General features: G+C 49.9%; 1 protein-coding gene across 1 annotated transcript; it reads left to right on the top strand.

Annotated features, from left to right (window-relative positions):
- The first annotated feature begins 1,186 nt into the window (after nucleotides 1-1,186).
- FECH (ferrochelatase) lies at nucleotides 1,187-12,414 on the top strand. The gene is made up of 10 exons (XM_010218759.2): nucleotides 1,187-1,284; nucleotides 3,062-3,181; nucleotides 3,619-3,767; nucleotides 7,109-7,243; nucleotides 7,653-7,759; nucleotides 9,565-9,663; nucleotides 10,227-10,334; nucleotides 11,256-11,420; nucleotides 11,781-11,840; nucleotides 12,280-12,414. Exons 2-10 carry the CDS (start codon nucleotides 3,093-3,095, stop codon nucleotides 12,412-12,414), a joined length of 1,047 nt encoding a protein of 348 aa, XP_010217061.2. The 5' UTR covers nucleotides 1,187-1,284; nucleotides 3,062-3,092.
- Nucleotides 12,415-22,992: the final 10,578 nt, after the last annotated feature.

Raw genomic sequence — 22,992 nt, 5'->3', positions numbered from 1 at the left:
GGAGCGTTGATCATCTTAAGAGTTGGAAGCGGAATATAAGCGCTTGAAGAGTGAAAGAATCAGGCAGCAGCAATGCTGAAATGGCCTGAAGTGCCTTAGATTGCAGCCTTTTATAACTGTGCGGGCACCGGCTTCCCCAAGTGCGCGCTGCTGACGCCGGGAAAGACGCTCTCGTTCCAGGATGCTCTCCGTTTTCATTGATTTCAGAGGTCTGGAGGGTGTTCAGCGTCTGCTCAGCATCCTATTAGAGGACTGTGAGTCACAAAGGATCCTCCTGGCAGGGTAAATTGCCCCTGTGGATTTCCGTGCTATTGGGGCTCGGTTGCTGCTGGAGCTCCTGCAGCCTAAGGAAGACAGTAATCACACCGGAGCGCTGCTGGGGAACACAATCTGCACGATTGGGCATGGTTTTTTCATCTTGGATAGTTAATATTATTGTTGCACTTAAAAATATGCTTTAATGACTATGAACTCCTGAAGACGAGGAAAACATGCTCCAAGAAAGCACGCTGTAAGCAGCGCATGAGAAGCAAAACGTCCTCTTGATTTTAAGCCACATTTTGGCTGAGACAGGAGTCCAGGAGTGATTAAAATGTTTAGTTCAAGTGCAGAAAAGAAGGTTCCCCACATCGCTGGGTAAACGTGTCTGGACTTGCTGCTTCGTGTGTTCAATACGGGCCCAATGTAAGGATTGTGTATGGCCCATGGTGCTCCCTGGGCTTGCTGAAACTTTGCTGAGGGCTCCAGCTAAGTGAAAGTCTAATGAGAGGGGGTCTAGATGTTCTCGGCCTGTTTTGAGCTGCCTTAGGTATCTTTGTACCATGATAAGTTGCATAGCCCCACACACTTATTTCCTTTCCCTAATGCTGGTAGCTCTTGGTAGTTGCTGCTGTGCTGTCACACAGTAACTCATGGTTGCAGCTTAAAAATGAAGCTTTCAGGGAAGAAAAACAAGGATGTTGTTTCTTTTTAGGTTATTGCCCAGTATCTAAAAAGCTATTAGTGCACGCTATGTTTGAAGGAGGACAGAAGCTTGCAATTTTACGGAGTGTTTTGATTCCAGCACCTGGAGTTTAAAGGAGCAGATGCCCGGGCGCAGCACGGCCGGGAGCGCTGCGGGGAGCGGGAGCGCCCTGACCCCGTGCAGCGGTAACGCGGTCCTGTTCTCTCTCCCGCAGTGGTGAAGGGCAGCTGCCGAGCGCGGGTCCCGGTGCGATGGAGAGGCCAGGCCGCGGCAGCCACCGCGGCGACCAGCACCGAGCCCCGGATAGAGCCACAAGCGCGGTGAGTCTGCCGGGGCACAGCTGGGTGGGTTATCAGTGCCCTCTGCCCCTCTCCGAGATGCTGCGCCGCTTCGGCGGGCGCCTTGCAGAGCGCAGCAGCCAGCGCGCTCCTCTGAGGCTGCCCGTGGCTTTGCTTTCCTTTCTTTTCTTTTGGCATTGCCGTTATCTGGCCCGCTGTGTTTCCCCCCTCGTAAGTCCTGTGACACAAAGATGGCCTTGCTTGTCCTCTGCAGAGGAAGCGAGGCGCTGGCCCGTGGTAGGAGCCTGAGGCAGGGCAGAAATGTTTGCTCTTTCTGTTATTCTTTGAGGTTCCGCTTCCTGATTTTTATTCAGCAACGTCTTAATGAACGCTGGGGGAGGAGGGAATGGGCGCAGGTTGCTGCTCGGTGGCTCGGCCGTGGGCTCCTTTGCGTCCCTGTGCACTGGCCAGGCTCCTAGCCCACAGCAGAGCGCAGCGCTCCCCGCTGCAGCCCGGCGCCAGCCGATGGCTGTGACACGCTCCGGAGCTCAGAGATCCCGGGGGCTGGAAGCCGCCGGCCTGCGGAAGCGTTCTGCCTGGAATCCCCACGTCCTGCGCGAGCGTCCCGGCTAGCGGCTGTTTGTGGAAGAAGGTGACGACCTCCATCTGCTGCTCCCTGCTGAGACAGAGCTCCCCTTGCTAAGTCCTTGTCAGAAGGACGGTGTCCTCAGGCGAGGACTCGGAGCCCGGTCTGCGCAGAGCGCCCGTGCCCCAGCACGGGAGTGTGAAATGCAGGAAGCGCCCTGGCGCTCAGCGGGGTTGGCTCTGCCTTGGTTCCTGGCTTGCTTTGTTTTCTGCATCAGCTCTCTGTCTGCCCAGCATTTCCACAGGCACATTGTTCCTCGCCGTGGAAATCCACTTTCGGGGTCAGGTGTTACAGCACGTAACTGGTTGCTGTTTAAACCTTCCCTCGCTAGGCAGGACTTTGTCTGTCCCCTGCCATCCCTGCCGTTCTCTTGGGCTGCAGTATGTGGGCACTACCTAGGCATCCTTCTCGCTTTCAAAACCGCGGGAGGGCTCGGATATCTCAGTTCCAACTGGTCTGTTCCCTGCATGTGTTTTCTCCTGCTGCTTGTAAAGCACCCTGTGCTGCTGGAAGGTAGGCGCGGGTCTGTTGGGTGCTGTGGTGCCCTGGCAGTTCCCTTGCTCTTTCTTGGCATCTCCTTGCAGTCAGGGTGCAGCGTGTGATGAACGCAGGGCTGTCACACTTGTCTTGGGGATTTTTCCCATTCGTAGTGTGCTGGCTATTGAAGCCTGGTTTTGGCTCTCTTTCCCCTTTTCAACAGTGTGTCAGGCCTGTTCACAGGCCTCCTGTGAACAAAATAAGTAAAGATAAAATTATTTGATGTGTAGAAAGAATCCTCACTTCTTTCAAGTGATATGAAGTCTTTCTGAAGTAAAGATGAAAAAAAAAAAGACCCTGCATATCTCATCTGTTTTCTAAAGAAACATGTATTTAATTTGGTTTAAAATCTACAGCTGGACTGACCTGATTGTAGTTCTTTGGACCTTGTTTTATAACTTCCTTAGTGTTCAACTGCAAAGAAAAAAAATTCTCGATCTACTTCTGATTAAGCTCAGTATTTTATGATAATTACTGTGCACTGGCTGTTCATGCTTATAGTTCATACTTTTGATTAAACAGGGTTAACTTTGAGATACTTCCGCAAGAGACACAGGTAGGAGGAGAAGCTGCTTATCTTGCAATTTTAAAAAAGCTGTACCTCCTAGCATCTGAAATGCCTGTTTTGTTTTGCAGGAAACCGAAAACAGGAATCTTGCTGTTGAACATGGGTGGTCCAGAAAGGCTGGATGATGTGCACGACTTCCTGCTTCGTCTCTTCTTGGACAGGGATCTAATGACTCTTCCAGCACAAAAGTAAGAAGTGGTGGGATCTTCTGTGCTAGGGTCTATGCTGAGTGCTGCTGTCTTAGCTGTGTGCTCAGACTTTCGGGAGCTTTTATGCACACCAATATTTCTTAAAAATGAGCATCTGTTTTAATTGTCTTTTAATTAGCACAAGAAAAAAGCATTGTGATCCTGTGGGAGTTGTTGAAAATTTTTGAACAACATTGTCCTCTTTCTTCCAAATGCAAAGTGTGTTTTACTGTATAGCTTACTCTGGTCAACTAGTAAATCTGGGAAGGGTGGTGGATTGGAACATTAAACCAGCCACACAGTTAACGACTGCTTGCAGCTCCTGGGCTGCTCTGGTTTGGAGAGACGACGAAAGAAGCCCCAGTCCATCAGAGACCTTTAGGGTGGCGGGAGGCGAGCGGGGTCCCGGTGCTAACGCGTCGCTTTAACCGCTTTAGCAAACTGGCGCCGTTCATCGCCAAACGCCGCACGCCGAGGATCCAGGAGCAGTACAGCAGGATTGGAGGCGGGTCGCCCATCAAGAAGTGGACGGCCGTGCAGGGAGAAGCCATGGTGAAGCTGCTCGACAGGATGTCTCCTCACACGGGTACGGCCTCGCTGCGCTCTCCTCTCCTCTCCTCGATAGGAACTTGCTTTGTCTCAGGTGCTGCACGCGTGTGTTTGCAAAGCAGCTTTTGCTGCTTGCTTTTACTGTGAGTGTGAGCGGTGCTTTCTGTCTGTCCTAGATGTCACAGTAAAGACATTGCAGAGGTGCTTGCTTTTCGAAAGCTCAACATATGCAAAGCACAGGGTCCCCATGCATGCAAGGGCGTTTTGGTGCTGTGGTCGCCTCCGTGGCTGCACTGGAGAGCAGTTAGTTTTGCGCAGGAGGCTGTCCTGGGTGCCGCAGTCCAACCGCGGGTGAAACGCTCTGCTCCTCCGCAGCTGGTGGCTCAGGTGCCTCCGGCACAGACCGGGGTGGCAGCTGGTTTAAAAGCTGCCTTGGTTTGTCCCTCCCGCCCCCTGGGCACACCTCACCGTGCGTGTGTGCTGCCACTGCGCGGCTGGGTGTCCCGGTGCGGCTGGATGTGGAGCAGGGCCGTGCCTCGCTGCGCAGGCCCTGCTCGAGCTCGGGAGAGTCCCAGCTGCTGCTGCTGCTCTAGGCTTTCTTGGTGGCCCGTGTCCTGTGCACGGAGGGTATCCAGCTCCTAGGGGGGTAGCTTCCATCCCCTGGAAAAGGCCCGTGTGCCTCCTCGTGGCCGTTTCCTGCAGCGTGGGCCGTTCTGCGGCCGCACAACAGCAGCACCCGGCGGTTGGGGCGCGCCGTGTTCCCTACCCTGCCGTCCCATCCCGGCTGTGTTCCCAGCACGGGACCGGCCCAGCTGGGAAGCTGTGCAGCGACTGTCTTACATAAGGCAGCTCTGATGCCAGGGCTTAATTCTCTAAAGCCCCTTGTATTTGGCTGTGTTATGTCAATGTGAGCCTAAGGGATAAGTAGCTGCGCGGGAGGGTGTTAGCAGCCCCAGATATCCTCCCAGGACGCGGATCTGGTTTTCATTCCTTTAAAGCGTCCTTCTGCAGCTGCTGCTTGTGCATATCCCGAGTTCTCGAACCTTTGCCTGGGTTTGTGCCCGTTCATAATGAACCCAAGAAAGGAGAGCAGGTAGAGCTGCCTGCAGGGCAGGGATGTGAGTGGGGAGGAAAGATACCCCTGCACGGCCGGAGCCGCAGGGCTGGGCGAGCGCTGCGGCCAGCCCCTGCCCAGGCCCGGGCTGCAGATAAGGCTGGGGCTGCGTGGAGGGAGATAGGGTCGTGGCTGCTTCTTCCTCGGATATGAGGGAGGTTGGAAGGGGAATAAAATTTCCACCCCTCAATCAAATTCACCGAATCTCTTTGGACTGAGGCTCCTCGCAGCCCCGAGGTGCAGCTGTCGTATGGCTTAGCCTGTGCTTAGGCACTGGCATAAGGGAGAGCGCCGGGGCTCCGGCCCTGTCACCGAGGCTTCATTCCCGCCTTTTCTTCAGAAGCGATAGACATTTACCTTCCATGCTATGGTTTCCTGCCGCATGCCTTTGAAATCATGGTATTAATAAATAGTGAGCTCTTGGATCAAACCGCATGTCCCCAGAGCAGCTCAGGGATGGTGGCCGTCTTCTGGCACTTGCGCTCGCCCAAAAAGACAGCGGATCATCGTCACATTTTGACAGAGCCAGGAGCAACAACGGTGTGGGGTGGTCCTGGTGAAGTGACCTATGTGCGGGTCACCGCTGTTGTAGGAGACTCTTTCTCTGCGTTTTTGTAGCAACAAACTACCTGAAAAACTCCTAGGCGGGCTGGTGAAGTGAGGGAAGGCGACGGAGCGAGACGTGGCCGTGCTCCGCGCGGCTCTGCGGCAGGCGCCGCTGGGCGCCCCGTTCCCTGCTCGGCCCCTGCTCATGCCGCGTGCCAGGGAGCCCTCTCGTTTGGCACTGCACGTTAGCTGCTTTCAGCTGTTTTGCAGTCTTTTTAGGACCTGCTTCAGACTTGTGTGGGAAAGGATTAGAAACAGAAGGTTAATAGAAGGGTCTGGAAGGTGAAACAGTAGAAGTCTTTGAAGACTAGGACCAAAATTCTCTCCTTTGCTCATTCACCACGCAGCTGTCACAGACTCGTTCATTTGGGTCACATTCTTCATCTTCTCCCTCGCTCCTCACCCCAGAGGCTACTGTGTAGTTTGCTTAATTCCAGCTGCAGCCCTTGGAAGCGCAGTCACAAGCAGCACCCTGTCATGGCATCAAACCCAGGAGTGTTTTTACTCAGAATAACCGCTGAAGGGCCAGGCTTGCAGCAGGTTCTGCAGATAAAGCTCAGCAAGCCTTATCTGCCTTTGCCCCAAGTACCCCTCCCTGCTTTTGTTCAGTTGCTGTTTTTCCCAAGTCCCATCTGCCTCTATCTGCTGTTGCAGTTTTCACATCTGCCCTGATATGATGCTTAAAGACCTACCTTGTTTTCTCCTGGTAGCTGCAGTTTCACAATTCCAACGTGCTAACAATTTTCCTGAGCAGTTTTTGCTGCGATGCCAGCTCCTGTGTTGCCTCAGAGTGGAACAGCTTCCAGGCTGGGCCTGCTGTTGTGCAATGTCCTGTGTTCACCTTTAGCTCTGAGCGGGACCACAGATAACAAGCACTGTTAATGTGTAACTGGCAGGTTGTAGCAACACATCAAATGCGTGGCGAAGGAGAAACGCTTTGCGTGCTTCTGTTGCCTCGATCTGGATTTCAGTGGCTTATGTATTTACAATTTATGTATTTATGTGTTTATGTATTTACAATTGCTGAAGACTCTATTTTAGACAGTATCAATAATGACCTATAAAGTTTCCTCTTCTATTACTACAAGTCAGAAAGTTGATTTATTTATATGTTTGGTATGTCCCATTTTTGACGGTGGGACAAACAGCCAATAAATAGCCTCACCCACATCATTTGGGTGGAAACAATCAAATTGTTAGAAGGACTTTTATTGTTAGAGGCAGCTGTCTGAAAAAATAAACAGAATTATCTCATAACGAATAAGTTGAGTCTCCTCAGTCTGAAGTCTCCCCCGTTACTGAGCTAAGCGAAGCCAGAAGTGTAATGATTCCTGCAGAAACAAGTAACAGTATAAATTCCCGCTAAATTCTATCAACAGAGCATGTTGGCCAATGAAAGATGTTTTTAAATGACAGCAGGTTAGGAAAAACAGCCAGAGAAGCATCGACGGGTTTATTTGAGCATTTTAGGTCTGTCTGAGTTTGTATTTGTTGGTGAGTGAAGAGATCAAAACTCAGCAACTGGTCGGACTCTTTTAGCGATTTGGCTGGGGGGGCACGCTGCTGAGTAGAGATGATCCATGGCACTGAAAGGTGGTGTTAAAGGTGCTTGGTTGGGGTTTTTCACCTGCCGCTTCCTCCTGTGCTTTCCTTGGCAGCGCCTCACAAGTACTACATTGGTTTCCGCTACGTCCACCCTCTGACGGAAGAAGCGGTCGAAGAGATGGAGCGAGACGGGGTGGAGAGGGCGATCGCCTTCACGCAGTACCCGCAGTACAGCTGCTCCACCACGGGTGAGGGGGCCCGCGAGCCCCGCGCAGCGCCGCGTGCTCCGGCCCGTGCTCCTTTCCTCGTGGCTTCATTGCCCACCCAAAGCTTTCTGTATTCTGTTAAAGTTGTTTGTTTTGCTAAGGATAACTTTATTGTAAGCTAAAGTAAACTGAGGGCCCAGGAACACAACTGAGTAAGCTTTCTCCATGGAAACTACAGCAATAATGTGCTTTAGTTAAAGTACTTAATAAGTTGGTCTTGGCTTTAGCATTATTTGGACTTATGAGATAATCGTTCCCCTCTGATGGTCTCATTGCAGTTGTTTTTTAAATATGTAACATTTTAAAATATTAAAATGGTTTCCCTCAAAATTCATTTCACAAGCTATTAATGCTTTGGATTCATTTATGCTCTTAATTCTCTGTATTTCAGGAAGCAGTTTAAATGCAATTTATCGCTACTATCATAAAAAGGGGGAGAAGCCAAAGATGAAGTGGAGTATAATTGACCGCTGGCCCACACATCCCCTTCTTATTCAGGTACGTGTTTGTATGAGAGTCGCTGAAGCTGGTGACCAGAACGAGACAGGTAAATGGAGCTGTTTGCATGTGGGGACCCTGAAATATCCTTTCAAAGTGACCGTTCCAGCCGCAGGCACAGTGAGGTGTACCTCAGCCTGCAGGTCGGGGCACCCTTTACACCCTGGCATCCTTTGGATGTGGCGTCGGGGTGACTTTCCCTGGCGTTTCCTTAGCTTCCTTAATGTGGGAGGGACTTGATTTCTTTGCACTGACCTCTGGCTTTAAAACAACAAAGAACTCTCACAAAGTAAATACAGATATCTGAGCGTTCCTTTTAGAAATATTTGCTACTGGGGAAAACACTGAATAATTTTACACAACAAAATTACTCCGACGAATCATTTTTTTAGGTCAAATCTTAGTTTCTAACAAGACCCAAGAGGCTTTCAGCCGTAGAATATCCTAAAAGGAGACGAATCTATTTTGTGATTTAGACTGTGTTTTTGTTTTGTTTTTAATGAGGGGGGTAAGAATAAAAAGAATGCTTCAGTTTGAAGTTTAGTACATAGTAGTAGAAGTTTAGTACAATATTTCATTGCTGTATATCTCTGTCCAAAATTGCAAGAGATGAATGTTTCATGCCGGATGATGGGACAAAGCCAGCATCCTGTGCATCGTGTTTTAAAGCCCCAAAATCATGCCGTCACAGCTGAGGTGACTGAGGGGCCTCTGGAGGTCATTAGCCCAACTTACTGCCATGCTGGATATGCATGCAGGTCACATCTGCTTGTCACATACTCACGTGGCAGCACAGATAGGGAATTCTGTCATTCCAGCCACAACAGTGACTGTGGCGGGAGCAAATAAGAGAAACCCTCGTGCTTCTTAATTCCTCGTGCAGAGAAAATGGCATTTTTTTTTTCTTTGCTGGAGAGCTCAGTGCTTATTTTCTGGCTTGGATTTTGCCATTTTTGTGGCGTGCTGAACAGACTATAAAAATAACCGAAGGGCAGCAAACCTGCGGAGCTGGCCGAGCGCTGCTGCGCCGGGGCTCGTGCCTCCTGAAACGCCTCCGCGGAGGCCGCAGCCCCGGCCCGTTCAGCGCGTCTGCAGCGTGGGCCTTTCCATTACACCCGCCGGGTACTCGCACAACCTTCTTTTTTAGTAAGCCGACCACTGTGTATTTCCTTAAGCCCAAGGGAGGCTGTAAGTGGCTGGCTGGCTCGGTCCCTGGTTATAAAATTGAGATGGAAATTAAATTTTAATTTTTAAATGTTTCTGCCCCATTTTTCACTGTGAAGTATCTAAAAAAGACCAGACAGGCAGCTGCTTTGCGCCGGTGCCGCACCGTGTGCCAGCACTGGTGGCGGCTGCTTTCCTGTCTGTATCCCAAGGATCCATGAAGCAGGTTCTTCTCTGAGCTGTGTTTACGTATTTGCTTTAATCCAGTTAAGTGTAATGAGGCTCTTAAAAAGGATGGTTCTCTCTGCCCCTGTTTACCCATTTCTCTATCTTCTCTTGCCCTAGCAGTTGTATTCTTGTGGCCTGCCTGGTCAGGGTCTCATTCTGGGGCCAGATAAGGGTAGTTTGGTTTAATTGGCTATGTTCTTTCGGTTTATTACAAACATCTAAAAGCATTGGAATGATCAAAAGCTCAAAGGGGCGTTTGGTGGTGTTGGTTCTGGGCACTGTGTCTCACACGAATGTGGTCCCTCAGCGTTTTGCAGCTCGAAAGGTGAGCTGGAGCCCAGCAGGTGCTTGTCTGGAGGCGTTTGGGAGCGTGGCATTTCCTGATTCGCGTCTCTGCTCCCCTTTCCTGCCAGTGCTTCACTGATCACGTGCAGAAGGAGCTGGATCTGTTCCCCCCCGACAAGAGGAAAGACGTGGTCATCCTGTTCTCGGCGCACTCGCTGCCCATGTCGGTGAGTTCCGCGAGGCTGTTTCCGAGCCCGCCCGATCGCGGTCCCGCTGGCCGAGCCGCTTCGAGGGCTGTGCAGCCTGCGCGCCGCCCCGGCGCATCCCGTGGCCTGTCCTTCCCTCCACGGGGCTCCTTTCCCGGGACGTTTGCAACGCGGGGCAGGCAGCACAAGCTCCCTGTAGCCGACTTCAGTGGCATTTTACTCCGTTTCATTTTAGCCCAAGACTTAAAACTCTTTTTTGTGCCTTACTCTCCTCTGGGGTATAACGTGGTTATGTAGTAAGTTCTGCTGATTTAATGGAGGGGCTGGAATAGCGGATTCCAGGGCAGCATGGGAGCCCTTCCTGCCGGAGCGCTCTAGGGGAGCCGGCCTGTGTCGGGAAGAAGGGGCCGGTGCAGGCGGATTCTGCGTCTCCGGGTGCCCGGGGGTCCCCGCTGGCCTCGCTCACAAGGCCCTGCTGCCACCTAGCGCCTGGCGCTGGCCCTCGGCGTCGCTCCCGGTGCCCCGCGTGCGCCCGGCGCGCTCGTCCCCAAGGAAGGTGTCCGAGGGCTGCTCCTCTGTGCTAGGTGGTGAACCGCGGCGATCCGTACCCTCAGGAAGTGGGAGCTACTGTGCAAGGCGTCATGGAGAGGCTCAACTACTCCAACCCCTACCGGCTCGTGTGGCAGTCCAAGGTGAGTGCTGGAGAGAGGCCCTGCGCCGCGGAGCTCGCCGGCTGCTGGAGTCCAGCCTTTCCCCAGCTCTGTCATCACGTCAGAGCCTTCTTGCTGTACTCGGGAATAGTTCTGCTGTAATAGATCCCTGAGCTTTTGCTTGGCTTTTCCAGATACTCTTTTTCCACAGATTCTTGGCTTGTAGAAATATTTTGCATCATTTTGTGTCATTTGATGTGGCTGCTGGGAAATCTATGATCTCATAATATTCAGCTAAGCATTTTTCTTTATCTGTCAGAAAGAAGAATCAAGTACCATGGGATTTCTGTGTTGCTTTTTGAGGATCTCTGAGCAATATTTTCAGAAGTCGTCACTAGAAATAGACGTTCTTAATAAGAACAGGTCTTATTATTCTTGGAGAAGAATGCTTCCATTACTTTGTTCCTATTACTACTGCAAACACCAAGGAACTTTGTTTCATCAGAGTTATGTAGTACAAGTAACTCCTCCCTCAAGGCATTGTGCCTAACATGCCATGGTTGTTTTGTTCTGGAGTTGCATGTTACAGTATGTCAACACCAAATGCTTTAAGGATAGCAAAGCGATGAGAAGAGTTTCATGCATCCAGAAAAATGCTTACTACTTTAGAGACAGGTAAAACCTGTGCAGTAGCAATTAGGTTTTTATTAAACGGAAAGCAGCTTTCATTCATTTTTATACAAAAATCTCTTTAAAGCCAGCCCAGACACTTTGGGGGTGTATAGATGGGAACTTAAATATGTCTTCATAAAAATATAACAGGTAAAGTAAGAGGTATTGTCGAAAAAAAAGACAGTTGTGCTTGTTATGAAAAATAATCTAGTCCATGTTGAACTGCTCAGGAAAATAAATGTGAAGAAAAAAAATCGAGAATGATCAATTCTCTTTCTCCCTTCCTTACAGGTTGGCCCAATGCCTTGGCTTGGCCCACAGACAGATGAAACCATTAAGGGACTGAGTAAAAGAGGAAAGAAGAACCTCTTGTTGGTCCCAATAGCCTTTACAAGTGATCACATTGAAACACTTTATGAACTAGATATTGAGTATGCCCAAGTTTTAGCAAATGAGGTAAATATTTTTGTGTTACTCTTTGCTGTGAGATTTGGGACGAATTTTCTTTTTCTGGCAATTCAGAATTAATCTGAACTGGCTGGGCTCAAATGAGTTTTTATCAGCCTGAAAAAGGTGGGAATTTGTCTTATATTGAGCTATTTAAGCCACTTCTATCCTCAGTAAAAGGACTGGATATTTGTCAGCAAGGTGAATTTTTGCCTTTAGTCCTTTATTTCTGTTGAAAAACAAGATAGTGAATTTAATTCAGTCATTTTGGGGCCAAATCTGAATAAAACAGAAGAGAGGATTTTGAAAGATAGCTAGTGCAGTTTCTAACAGACTTAACCTTTATCTTCTTTCTTGTGTTTGATTCAGTGTGGAGTCGAAAACATCAGAAGAGCAGAGTCTCTTAATGGAAATCCACTGTTCTCCAAGGTATCTTGTTTGGTGTGATAATTGTAGAAGTTATAAAATGTGTTTCCTACTAGATTACGGGTGTCTTTAAATTGTTTTATAGTATTATAGGTTTAAGAACAAGAATAGAAATCCCTGTGTTTAATATGTAAACTGCAAATTTTTCCTTAACTGCAATTTTTAAAAGTCTAGTTCAGAAGTTTGATTTGGCAAAAGAAAAAAAAATCTATTCATTTGTGGCCATCTTTTAACAAAATATTTATTTTAAGATATGATGCCAATGCAGTTCTGAAACTGGATCTTTCACTGAAATGCATGGAGACAGTGCTTAAAAAGCAGAGTGCAGTCTGACGCGTGCACAATTTGGCAATCCCACTGGTCACTAACATACATTAATGCATTTTTTGATTTTATGCAGGTAGATTTGCTCACTTCCAGTTTTTAATGAACTGTCTTTCAGGCTCTGGCGGACTTGGTGTGTTCACACATCCAGTCAAATGAGATCTGCTCGAAGCAGCTAACCCTGTGCTGCCCGCTGTGTGTGAACCCCGTGTGCAGGAAGACCAAAGCCTTCTTCACCAGCCAGCAGCTGTGACGGGCACCCAGGAGGGATCTGCCGTGGAGCACGCGGGGAGGCTGCCCCAGGGCTGCTACGGAGCGAGGGAGCTCCTCGACCCACCTCTGCTCTCCTATGTGCTTAGAGCGGTGGGCTCACTGATGCCAACCTGATTTAACAGGGAGGAAAACTTGACTTTTTTTTTTTTTTTTTTTTTTTTTTTCCCCTCTTATGGTTTGTTTGTTTGAGAGTGTTTGTAGAAAGTAGAGAAATAAGGGCCTGATCCTGTGAGATGTGAAGAGACCTCATCTTGTCTAATGCTGATGGGACTTAGCATGAGCCCAGTGTGCACTGAAAAAACTCACAAAGCTTTTTATATAAATTAGCTTCTATCTACTTTTCAGGGAAATTGGCTTCTGTCTACTTTGCAGGGATTTCTTTGTGCGCAGTTTCATCAGGGTTGCATTAATTTCAGCTTTCCAGGCCAAGTGTACAATTACTTTGTTTATGCTTAGGGGACACCGGAGTCACCAGTTGTCTCTTCTGAGAGTGATCTTTTCAGATGGACTTTGAAGATCAAGTGACTTCTAATGCTTTCTAAAATAACACGTATGTATTTTTAGAGCTTAAGGATAACATTTTGTTTTGTTTTCTGCCAGAGGCTTCCTATGAAAGCTTAGCTAGGATAGTAGAAATGGCATGGTTTGTTTACTCTTTCTAGAAAAATATTATCTTCAGGAAGGCCCTGTGTTTGGAGAGCATAAAATGAAAGAAAGAATCTTGCTTGGGGAGCATGCTCGGTTGAAACGGATAATCTGTGTTTCAGATATAGCCATCAACAGCACATGTTGGAGCATGTTCGCTCATCTTTTAAGCTAAACAGTTTTTTTTAATATTAGAAAGGGCTTTATCTAGCTACGCGAACTTGGGAAGCCAGGCGTGCTCTGCAGAACGTGTATAGATTTGCTGTTTGCTGCTGTGTCACGACGCTGTGGTTTTTGTGGGATACCTGCGGAGCGGCGTAGGTGGAATAGATGTAACTTAATTCATGTTGTCATTTATAGCTGAGATGATGAATTGGCAGTAAATTACATTGTAGGTGCCTGAGAGCAGGCTGCCCCTCATGTTGGAAGCTGTTTATGCTTTTGCATCCTGTGCTCTGGAATGGAAATCTGGGAGATTCCTGGCACTTACAGGGAGCCTGGAGCCCATAACCCATTTAAATTGCTTTTTTTGTTGTGTTGTTTTTGTTTTGCAAGCAAACAAGTGCTAAATCCCCTCCCAAGTTTCACAGAATGGAACAGCCTTTCCAGGGCCGTGCTGGCAGCGCCAGGCCGGATGTGGCGGTTGGGACACGGAGGAGCTGGTTTCGCAGGGCGGTCGCCGCGGAGCGTTTGTGACTTGAAGCCGTGGTGCACCTCAGGGACTGCCCCTTCCGACGGAGGAGCAGAGCTGTGACCCGTGCCGAGGCCCCGAGCGTCGCGCGCGTCGCCTCGCGGGGTCCGTGTTTACACTGTGTATTTAGCACTGAAACGCCCGGCCCGTGGCGACGCAGGCTCTTCGCAGACACGACTTGCCCTAAATTGGTGAACCAGGTAACCGTAAGATTTCGAGAAGCAGAGGTCATGCTGCTCAGACAGTCTTACCTGCTTATGTAATTAGGAAGTCTGAACAGCTCGAACCTCTGATCTTTTAATGGCAGGGTTGTTTAAAAAGAAAACAGGCCCCTGTTACTGCGACAGGGGCTCGCTAACTGTAGGCAAATGATTCTTTTGTTCTAAATCATATTAAAGGAACGTAACCTGGGATAATGAATCGGTGGGTGCTGTGTTGGTCATCCAGGGGGCCAGATAGTCCATGGAGCGATGCGGGTTGTAACCTGCTGCCTCTGTGGGACCCATGGCCTGGTACGTCTTGGGGGTTGGCCGGAGTGTCCGTGTCGCGTCCTGCAGCTTCCGAGCACGGCTGTGTGAGACGGGCCCGAACCCCCCTCCGGTACTGCTGTCCCGTGCTGCTCTAGCCGAAATGAGTCTTCCTTGAGCCGTGTGTCCGTGCCTGTGCTCAGCACCAGGGAGCCCAGACGTGGGGTGGATCTGCGGGAGCCGGGGATGGGACGGTGCTGCCCGGCCTGGGCTTTGCTTCCAGCCCTCGGGGCGGCCCGAGCGCCCTCCAGCTGCCGGAGCTTGGTGGCTCTCGAGCAGCACGAGAATCTGCAGGGCAATTTTCCCTCTTTTGAGGACGCGAGTAACTGAGCTTGTGAATGCATGTGCTGAGCAGGGCCTGGAGCACGATGGCGAGATATTATGTAGCCAAAACAGCCTCCCTCCAGGAGCTTCAGTTGCCTTTCAATCTTTGGCTTCCAGCTGGAGCCTGCTCTCCCGCAGATCTCGGCGTGGAGGGGATCGGGGTCTCTGCTCTACACTTAAGGGTCAGTAGCAAAGAGACTTTTCTGTAAAATACGCCTACTAACATCTCTCTTTTTTGTAACTTGAAGAGTGTATTGACCTTGAAATGCAGGTTGTGACCAGCTCATTTAGAAGTCTGGCTGAAGCTGGAAAAGGAAGGTTAATTTTATATGAACATTGTGATGCCATTAATATGGATTGGCTTTTTATTTCTGTCCTGGAGATAGGAGGGGAACTGTCAGCTGGCATTAGTTATGAGGCATTACGTTTGTCCTTAGTAATAGAAGGTATTTAAAATTCACTTTTAAAGTATGCTAACCACAAGTGAGGTAATTACAAGGCCCGCTTAGGCTGTTGTTACTGTTAGACCATAATGTAGAAATCACTTAATTTTCCAGCTCTTAGCAGATGGCTCACGTCTCATCGAGGTGGTGGGGTTTTCATTTTGCTGAGCAGTGTATGATATCACTCTGTCCGCCAAGCAACAAAATGTAATTTAGTCTCAATTCACCAACAAAAAGCCTGTTGAAAAACGACCCTAGCAAGTGACCTAGCTGCTCCACTGCTTATTGATAGAAACCTGTTTTTCTTCTTTTGCACTTAAAAATTAAATCAAAAAATCAGAGACACTGATAACAGTGAGAATTCTGTTGCCATTGAAATCTGGTGATCGTGGGTTTTCTGCTTGGGAGCCCTGATGGCTGTGCTAACACACACCGAAATTCATTTGTCCTTATTTTAGCCGCTCACAATGCGGCAGTCGGTGTCTGAGCTCGTCTCCTAGGTCCTGCTTGTAGCCAAAGAGCAGCTTTTCCCGAGCAGCCCTGAGGACGGGTTGGTTTCCCCTCGAGGAGGGCGCCCGCGCCCACGGGGAGCCACTGCCGCCCCGGGACGTGGCCGCTGCCCTGCACGGTCTGCACAGAGGAGCCGGTCCCGACCCGGGGAGCCGCTGCTGCCCTGCACGGTCTGCACAGAGGAGCCCTGACCCACGGGTTTTGCAGCGTTTGTTCGGTGCCTTCCGCTCTGCCAGTGCTTTGTAGCTGCTCCAAAAGGGACGCTCCTGTCTTGCTTAACTCTACCTTGGTGCATTTGCTTTGCGCCTGGGGCAGGTTTAAAACGTTTGGTGCTACTGACCCGGGACCCAGTCCTGTCACATCCTGACCGCGTTCTGCGCCGACCGAATTGGTTTGGAAAGGTGAAGGTGCCAGCATCCGCGAGGCTCGCGTCCTTGGGCAATAATCCCAGTTTGATTTTTGTTGCTGTCACCTCTACCCGTTTCACCGTGCTCTGTCTCCTTTGCAAGTGCTTTTCATTGACATTGGCCTTGACGACAAAGCCTTGGCGAGGGCAGGGGCTCGGGCGACCCACGCGTGGGGCTTCTGCCCTCGGAGCCGTCCCAGAGCGACGCTCCCAGGGCTCCAGCCTGGGGAAGTCGCCTCAAAATAGAGGAGTTCGGAAACAGAAACCTCCGTGTCCTAAGGAAAGCAGCGGGAAATAAAAGTGTTTGCAAGTGGGACATTTGGAAGAATTTGCTTTAACTCTCTGCATTTTTGCCTTCTCTGTGGTTGATGACGTTTTCCTCTCTTGGAGTTTGATGAAATCTCCTTACTTGGCTGCATTTTAGAAAATGTGATAGCTTCCAAAAGTGGTGCTGCAATGGTGCAGGTGTGGGGATAGTATCTGTGGGCTGAGATCCTGGTCCGCCTCTTTGTAAGCAGATCTTACGGAGGGACCAGGATTTTCCTGACAGTACCTAAAAGCTCACATTTATTCTCTTTCTGCCACAACTAGAGACCGGGAAATTAATATGGAATGTAAGATGCAAAAGAGAGAAAAGTTCCTTTTATTTTTTTAATACCAGATGTGTACAACTACTTGCTTTTGGTCCAAGATAAAAATTGCGGATTGAACAAGAACTTCCATTAAGCGTAATAGAATTTGTATAACCTTCCTATGTATCATTTGCCATAAAGATGGATTTCGATTAAAATTTTTTTGAAAGAAGTGCTGAGCTGTGTGTGTGAGCGCGCAGGCCCTTCGCAGGGCTGCTCCCCGTGCCCTCGCTCCGTTCAGCTGGACCGCGGCTTGGTTCGGTTCGGTGGTGGCTTTGGGGCACGTTTGCCCTTGCGCAGGGTGGGTTGGACTCTGTGCCTCGAGAGGGGCCAGCACAGAGCCGTGGAGATGATGGAGGGACTGGAGCAGCCATCGTGTGAGGAGGGACTGAGCGAGCGGGGCCTGGTCAGCCTGGAGAAGAGAAGAGCGAGAGGGGATCTGATCAACGTGGACAAGTACCCGAGGGGAGGATGGAGGGAGGATGTGGCCAAACTCTTCTCTGTGGTGGCCGGTGTCAGGACAAGGGGCAGCGGGTACAAGCTGAACCCCAGGCAGCTCCATGTCCATGTGAGGAAGAACTTCTTTGGTGTGAGGGTGCCAGAGCCCTGGCACAGGCTGCCCAGAGAGGCTGTGGAGGCTCCTTCTCTGGAGATCTCCAACCCGCCTGGATGGACCCTGTGCCCCTGCTCTGGGTGTCCCTGCTGGAGCCGGGGCTGCACTGGGTGATCCCTGGAGGTGCCTTCCAACCTCGACCACTCTGGGATTGTGTGATTGTGAGAGGGGAGCGCACGGGCACGGCGGGTGCAACCAGACCCCCCAGCTAGGCAGGGCCGGGGACGCCTCAGGACAGCGAAGGGGATTTGAAGCAAGTGGCCGCGCGTGGTGAGATCTCTTCATGCCAAGACCCAGCTGCAGCGGCGACCACCAGCCCGGGGAGCGTGGAGTTCAGCATCCACCTGAGAGACATCCGAGCGAAACAAACTCATGAAGACTGCGAATAAAGACTAGCTCTAGTTGTGAATCCCACGTGCAATTGTTAGTTTATTTAGTTATCTATTAACAGTCTCTGGGCAGCTTATTTCTTATGTTAAAAATTAAGTGCTTGATTGATTATTTTCTAGAGCAGTGATGAGAGCCGCTCCACACAGGAGCTCGTCCATTAGCGAGCTCTCATTACCAGGGTCGTGGTGGGGAGGAGAGGGAGGGCTGATCTTGCTTGCTTTCCTCTGGTATTTTAGTTCCACAGCATTTCCTAAGTGACTTTTCTCTTTTAAACAGTGCTGAAAATGGAAGACTTTGATGTAAATACTCAGGTGCTTGAAAACTGTTTTGCTCCAAAAGAAGCCCCATCTGCTGCATGCTGGACAAGTAATTTATTACAGTTCATAACCTTTAAGCCCTTCTCTTACCGCAGAGGCAAATTCTTCTCTTGCTCGGAAATACCTTGGCTTCTAAATTTGCTGCGGGTTTAAAATCTGTTTGTTGTTTTCCTTGTAAACCTGGATCCCCCGGTAAGTGCTGGGAAGGCCTGATTGAGCTCGCGGGGCGGCTGGAGGTGCGTCCCGCGCAGAGGGGTCGTCTCTCCAGCGTGGATACGGTGTTTTAGTTAGAGCAGGATGATCCTTCCTCCCCGTTTCAGCGGCTCAAAGGAAGCCGCCCCCGCGGGAGACCCGCTCGGCACGTTATTGTAGCTGTATTTTTTCCCGGGATGCCGTAATGCAGGCTCCAGAGCCCTCCGTCACGCTTTTCCTGTCGTTCCTAAGGATGATCCATAACGTGTGAACATCGCCCGCAAGCCAGGCCTAATTACGCTTCTCTCGTGAGCGCGCTGCCTTTCCAAGGAAGTCTTCAGCGAGCACTTAGGCGGTAATGGTGCCGAGCAGGCGCTGCGGGCTGGGACCGCTCTGCTTGGGAGCTGGGCGCTCCCTGCTCCCACAAGCACTTTTAGCGCAGAGTTATTAGACCATTATGGTCTACGGTCGTCTTTTACTGCCTCTGATTTCTTCTGCTGTCAGGCGTGAGGAAAGGGATGTGTAACCCGATCCAAAAGGTTCTTGTTTGTTTTAATCTGCTGTTTTAATATATTATGGCTTCCTGCCATTACGCTGCTCTGCGATGGACCCTTGAGTCCCCTGCGGAGGTTTTATCCGTGCGGGCGCTTCCTGGGGGCTCTGCCTCGCTGCTCCCTGCCCGGGGCCGTCTGCCCAACCGTGTCATCTGCAGTCACTGGAGTCACCCGTGACACCCGTTACTGCAAAGTCCATCGTGCCGCGTTCCCAGCACTGCAGAGCGAAGACAATACAACTGCTTATCTTCTTTTTTTTTTTCCTTTTCCTCAGTCCTATTGGTGCATGTTGCAGCTCCAAATTCAACTCAAACATAGGCCAATAAATTTAGATCAGTGAAGCAAAAATCTCACGTGGATGCTGCCATCCTGAGCAAGCAGGTGGGATGGGTGAGCGGGTCCCCCCAGGGTCCACACGCCAACCCGGCTCCTTCCCGGGCGCTCTCTGCCCCGGCTCTGGAATAGCCTCAGGCGGCTCTTTGGGAGCAGATGACCCCGCAGCCTTCACTAGCTGCTCCGTCACCACCGCGTGCCCCGCCGGCCTGCAAACATTCGGCAGCTCCTCTGCGGGAGCCCGTCGTGCCCCTCGGTGCCGCTGGAAGTGCCTCCTTCCCAACCCTCCCGCCCCTCCGAGACCCCGGAGCGTCGAGGGGTGCAGGGGTGGCAGAGGGGCTGCGTCCTGCACCGCCCCAGGCCCTTTGGGAAGGGGATTTGCAGGGCTGCAGGTTGCACCTAACCCAGCCCAGCTCCAGCCTCGGCAGCTCCGCAGCCGCCCGGCCCTTCCCAAGGCCTCCCCGCCGCGGCCTCCCTCCTGCTCCCCATGGGGCCGGGTGTGTGTCACCCGCGGGCTCTGTCCCTGCTCCTGCTTGGCCCGAAAATACCCACCCTCCATAAACACCGGGTGAGCGGTGCTTCAGCGAATGTCCTCACTGCTGTGCCGTAGACAGCGAGCTGCTCCTGACTGCGCTGCTTCGGGGGACACCAGAGCCCTTGGAGGGACAACGAGGAGCGTCGTGTCGCCCCTCTGACTCGTCCCTCTCCACTGCTGTGCTCCGAAGGACGTCGGGTCCCTTTGCTCCCGGCCCAGCTCCACCAGGACGCGGGAGCCCGCTGGGACGCGAGGAGCCAAGCTCTGCTCGCAGCCACAAACCTGAACCAAGCCCAGCGCACCCTTTAACATCACTTTTCTCTGCAAACTGCCCTCAATGCTCCTCGCAGCAGCCCCAGGGCCCTGTCCCGAAAGAGCCCGCGCGGCTGCGCTGCGGTCGGCGGACGTGGGATGTCTCTGCAGGATGAGACCCGGAGGGACGCTCGGCAGAAAAGACCAACTCGGGCAGAGCCTGCAGAAAACAACCTGCTTTTCCTGCTGCTCTGGTGTTTCCCCTTGCATTTTAATCCACTCTGGCACTAGCTACATGAGCTGCGTCAGAAGCCGACTGTGTCAGACCTGTTTCCAAGCGCTTTAGCTCATGCCCGTGCGTTTCCTGCACGAGATGCAGCGTCGGGGCCGGCCCGCACGGCGGAGCTGCCGTTCCCGCCGCGGCGGCTCCCGGGAGCACCCGGAAAAACAGCAACTTCCCACCGCACAGACAGGCCAAACTGTTGTTTTCCTCCTTTATTGAACTTTGGCAAATAATATGTGTGTGTGGTTTTTACATCAATAGCTATAAATAAAAATTTGAAAACAATGCAATACTTGTCATTAAGATAAAGGACATCTATTGGCACAAATCATTGAGTAAAAACCCTTTAATGATAAAATAACATTCACTCTTTAGCTACTTTATTTGTCTGAAAAACTCAGCTTACACTCAGTTCAACGTATCACCTTCCACAAAGTTAAAAAATGACATAAAATGGCATAATAAAATAGACCTTGAATTTCATAATACAAGTACCTTGGCAAATTGGAGTAAGCTGGAGCGCCTGCCGCTGGCGGCAGCAGGGAACATTGTCACTGTCTCACGTACCCTTCGTTTCCTCTGGATTGCGGAATGCGCGCGGAGACACCGCGACGACGCGCCTCGTGTGAGCAGGTCTTGGATCTGTCAGCGTGAGTCGAGTTTACGGAAACAAATATCGATTCTGCTTATTGCGGAAGAACATATAAAGCTTTCTGGAAGATTAAACACTATTACAATCATTAACTGTCTTACAAAAGAACCTATTTAAAACTCTTGTATTCGTTACTGTCTTTGGCAGATAAATAAGAAAAAAAAATAAACAGACTATATTACAAAGCTTTCATTATCACAATCTACTTTATAAGGCCAAATAAAAATATGTTTCTTTGCACTAATGAAAGCACATCTCTAATATATCCTTAATGACAGACAATATAAACACTCTACTGACGTTAGCTCCAGGGGTCTGGTTAGAAGACTGCGCCTTTTGCACCTCCCGTTCCCCAGGCTGCTCTCTTCTAGGCAAAGTAAAGTGTATTTAGTAGTTGATTTGGCTTTATGCTTCAGGATGAGCAGTGGATTAGGCTGTGTTAAGGGTTTGAGGCTGGACTCAGATATAGAAGACAATCAATTCGCCAGTCTGACCATGGTGGTGTGAAATCCGGGGGGTTCTCGGAGGTGGTTTATGACCCGGGGTATAAATGATGCTAATAAACACCAGCCAGAGTGAAGGGTGTTGGTGGTGTCACCATGGACCCTAGGGAACACGTGGGGGGATCCCGGGCGCCCCGGGGTGCACAGGGAGCCAGGGGTTGCATAGGCGGGAGGCGCCGGAACGACGGCTCGGCGGGAGGGCTCTGCCATAAAGCCAAAGGAACTCCTTTTCTTTGGAAAAAATGCACAGTTGGCCCGGGTTTTAAGACGTGTATTTTCAGGCGACCCACTAGAAATCAAATTGCCTAGTGAAAACTGCCAGTTGGTCGAACTTTTCCTCAGATAAAACTTAAATTTAACTGGAATTCAATTTGACTCAGCTGCATTTAAAACGCAGGTGAGACTAGATCTAAATACCAATATTTAATTGCGTGAGGCAAAACTGTGCATGTTTTCACAGTTCAAACGTATACACAACTGTTCCACAATTGCTAACAGATAACAGGCTCCCATGCATAAATAAATACCATTAAACCAAAAGATCTATTTGCAAATTTTTTAAAAAAGAAGTTGTCATTAAGAACCACGATGCATCACACTGCTAAGGTTTTTGCTTCATGCATAAAAATGATAGCACTGATGGGCAGTCGCTAACGATCATACTACACCGTAACACAGAACAATCAGCTGTTCAGACCAAGTAGCACAAATGTAGAAAATAATCTTTTTTTTTTCTTTTTTCTTTTTGGTTTTTCAACAGAGCAAATTAACACAGATTGTTTCTTCAGCAAAATATGAAACTGTAAACTTTGGGCTCATTCTGCAACTTTTCCCCAATCCATAATAAACCAACGAACAAAAAAAAATCCAACGGGAAGAAAGACTGACGTACATTTTTAAGCGCACCCTTTTTGTCTATTACAAAAGCACAACCTAAAACGTATAAAGCTTTTTTTTTTTTTTTTTTTGGTTTGTTTTTAAATCACAGTTACCAAAAAGAAACAGTGAATAATTTATTACATACGCTATAATAACATTACTCTAAACAACTATTATCTATGAGGTATATCTGAGAAAATTCGGTAAGGGATTGCACGGTCTGCGTTGCCAACATGCCCAGTTTTATATTAAAGCTTTGGAACCATGAAGAAATAGAAAAGACAGAGGAGAGGAAGGAGGAGAAGGAGAAGAAAGAGAGGAAGGAGATGAGGAAGAGGAGAGAGGAAAAGGAGGAGGACCAGAAGAGAAGGACAAGGAGGAGGGCAAGAGGAGGAGGAGGAGGCAGTAGGAAAAGACCTTTGGTATTCTTACAAACCTTGTTCTCTGCAGGGCTGCATTGCAAAGCACCACAGTATAAAAAGCCCCCAGGTACGTTATGGCGCCCCGTTGAAGCTGAGGTATTCACAGGAAGAATAATAAAAAAAAAAAGCACAGAGAGGTCTAGACTGGCAAAGTCGTTGCTTTGGTTCAAGCAAGGCACTCGTCCCGTGGTCATGTCACACTTTGCAAGGGAAGCAGGAGGCTGGTTCGGGAAGCGACGGCTGTGGAGCATCCTGCCAGTTCTGGGCATTTTCTGTGTCCGGCCTTGGCCGTTGCTTGTTGGGGAAGGGGGAACTCAACGTGAGGGGCAGATCAGCCCCTCCACACCTAGAAGGCATCCTGAGAATTATTATAGCTTTTTATTGAAGGAATATATATTAATAGCTATAAAAAGCACACTTGTCAAGTCTCTATCTATTCCAATACAGACTTTAAA

The sequence above is a fragment of the Tinamus guttatus genome, unplaced genomic scaffold (assembly GCF_059628265.1).
Source record: "Tinamus guttatus ecotype Peru unplaced genomic scaffold, ASM5962826v1 Tinamus_guttatus_pri_ptg000293l, whole genome shotgun sequence".
Lineage (NCBI taxonomy): Eukaryota > Metazoa > Chordata > Aves > Tinamiformes > Tinamidae > Tinamus > Tinamus guttatus.
This window is presented reverse-complemented; position numbering and strand designations above follow the sequence as displayed.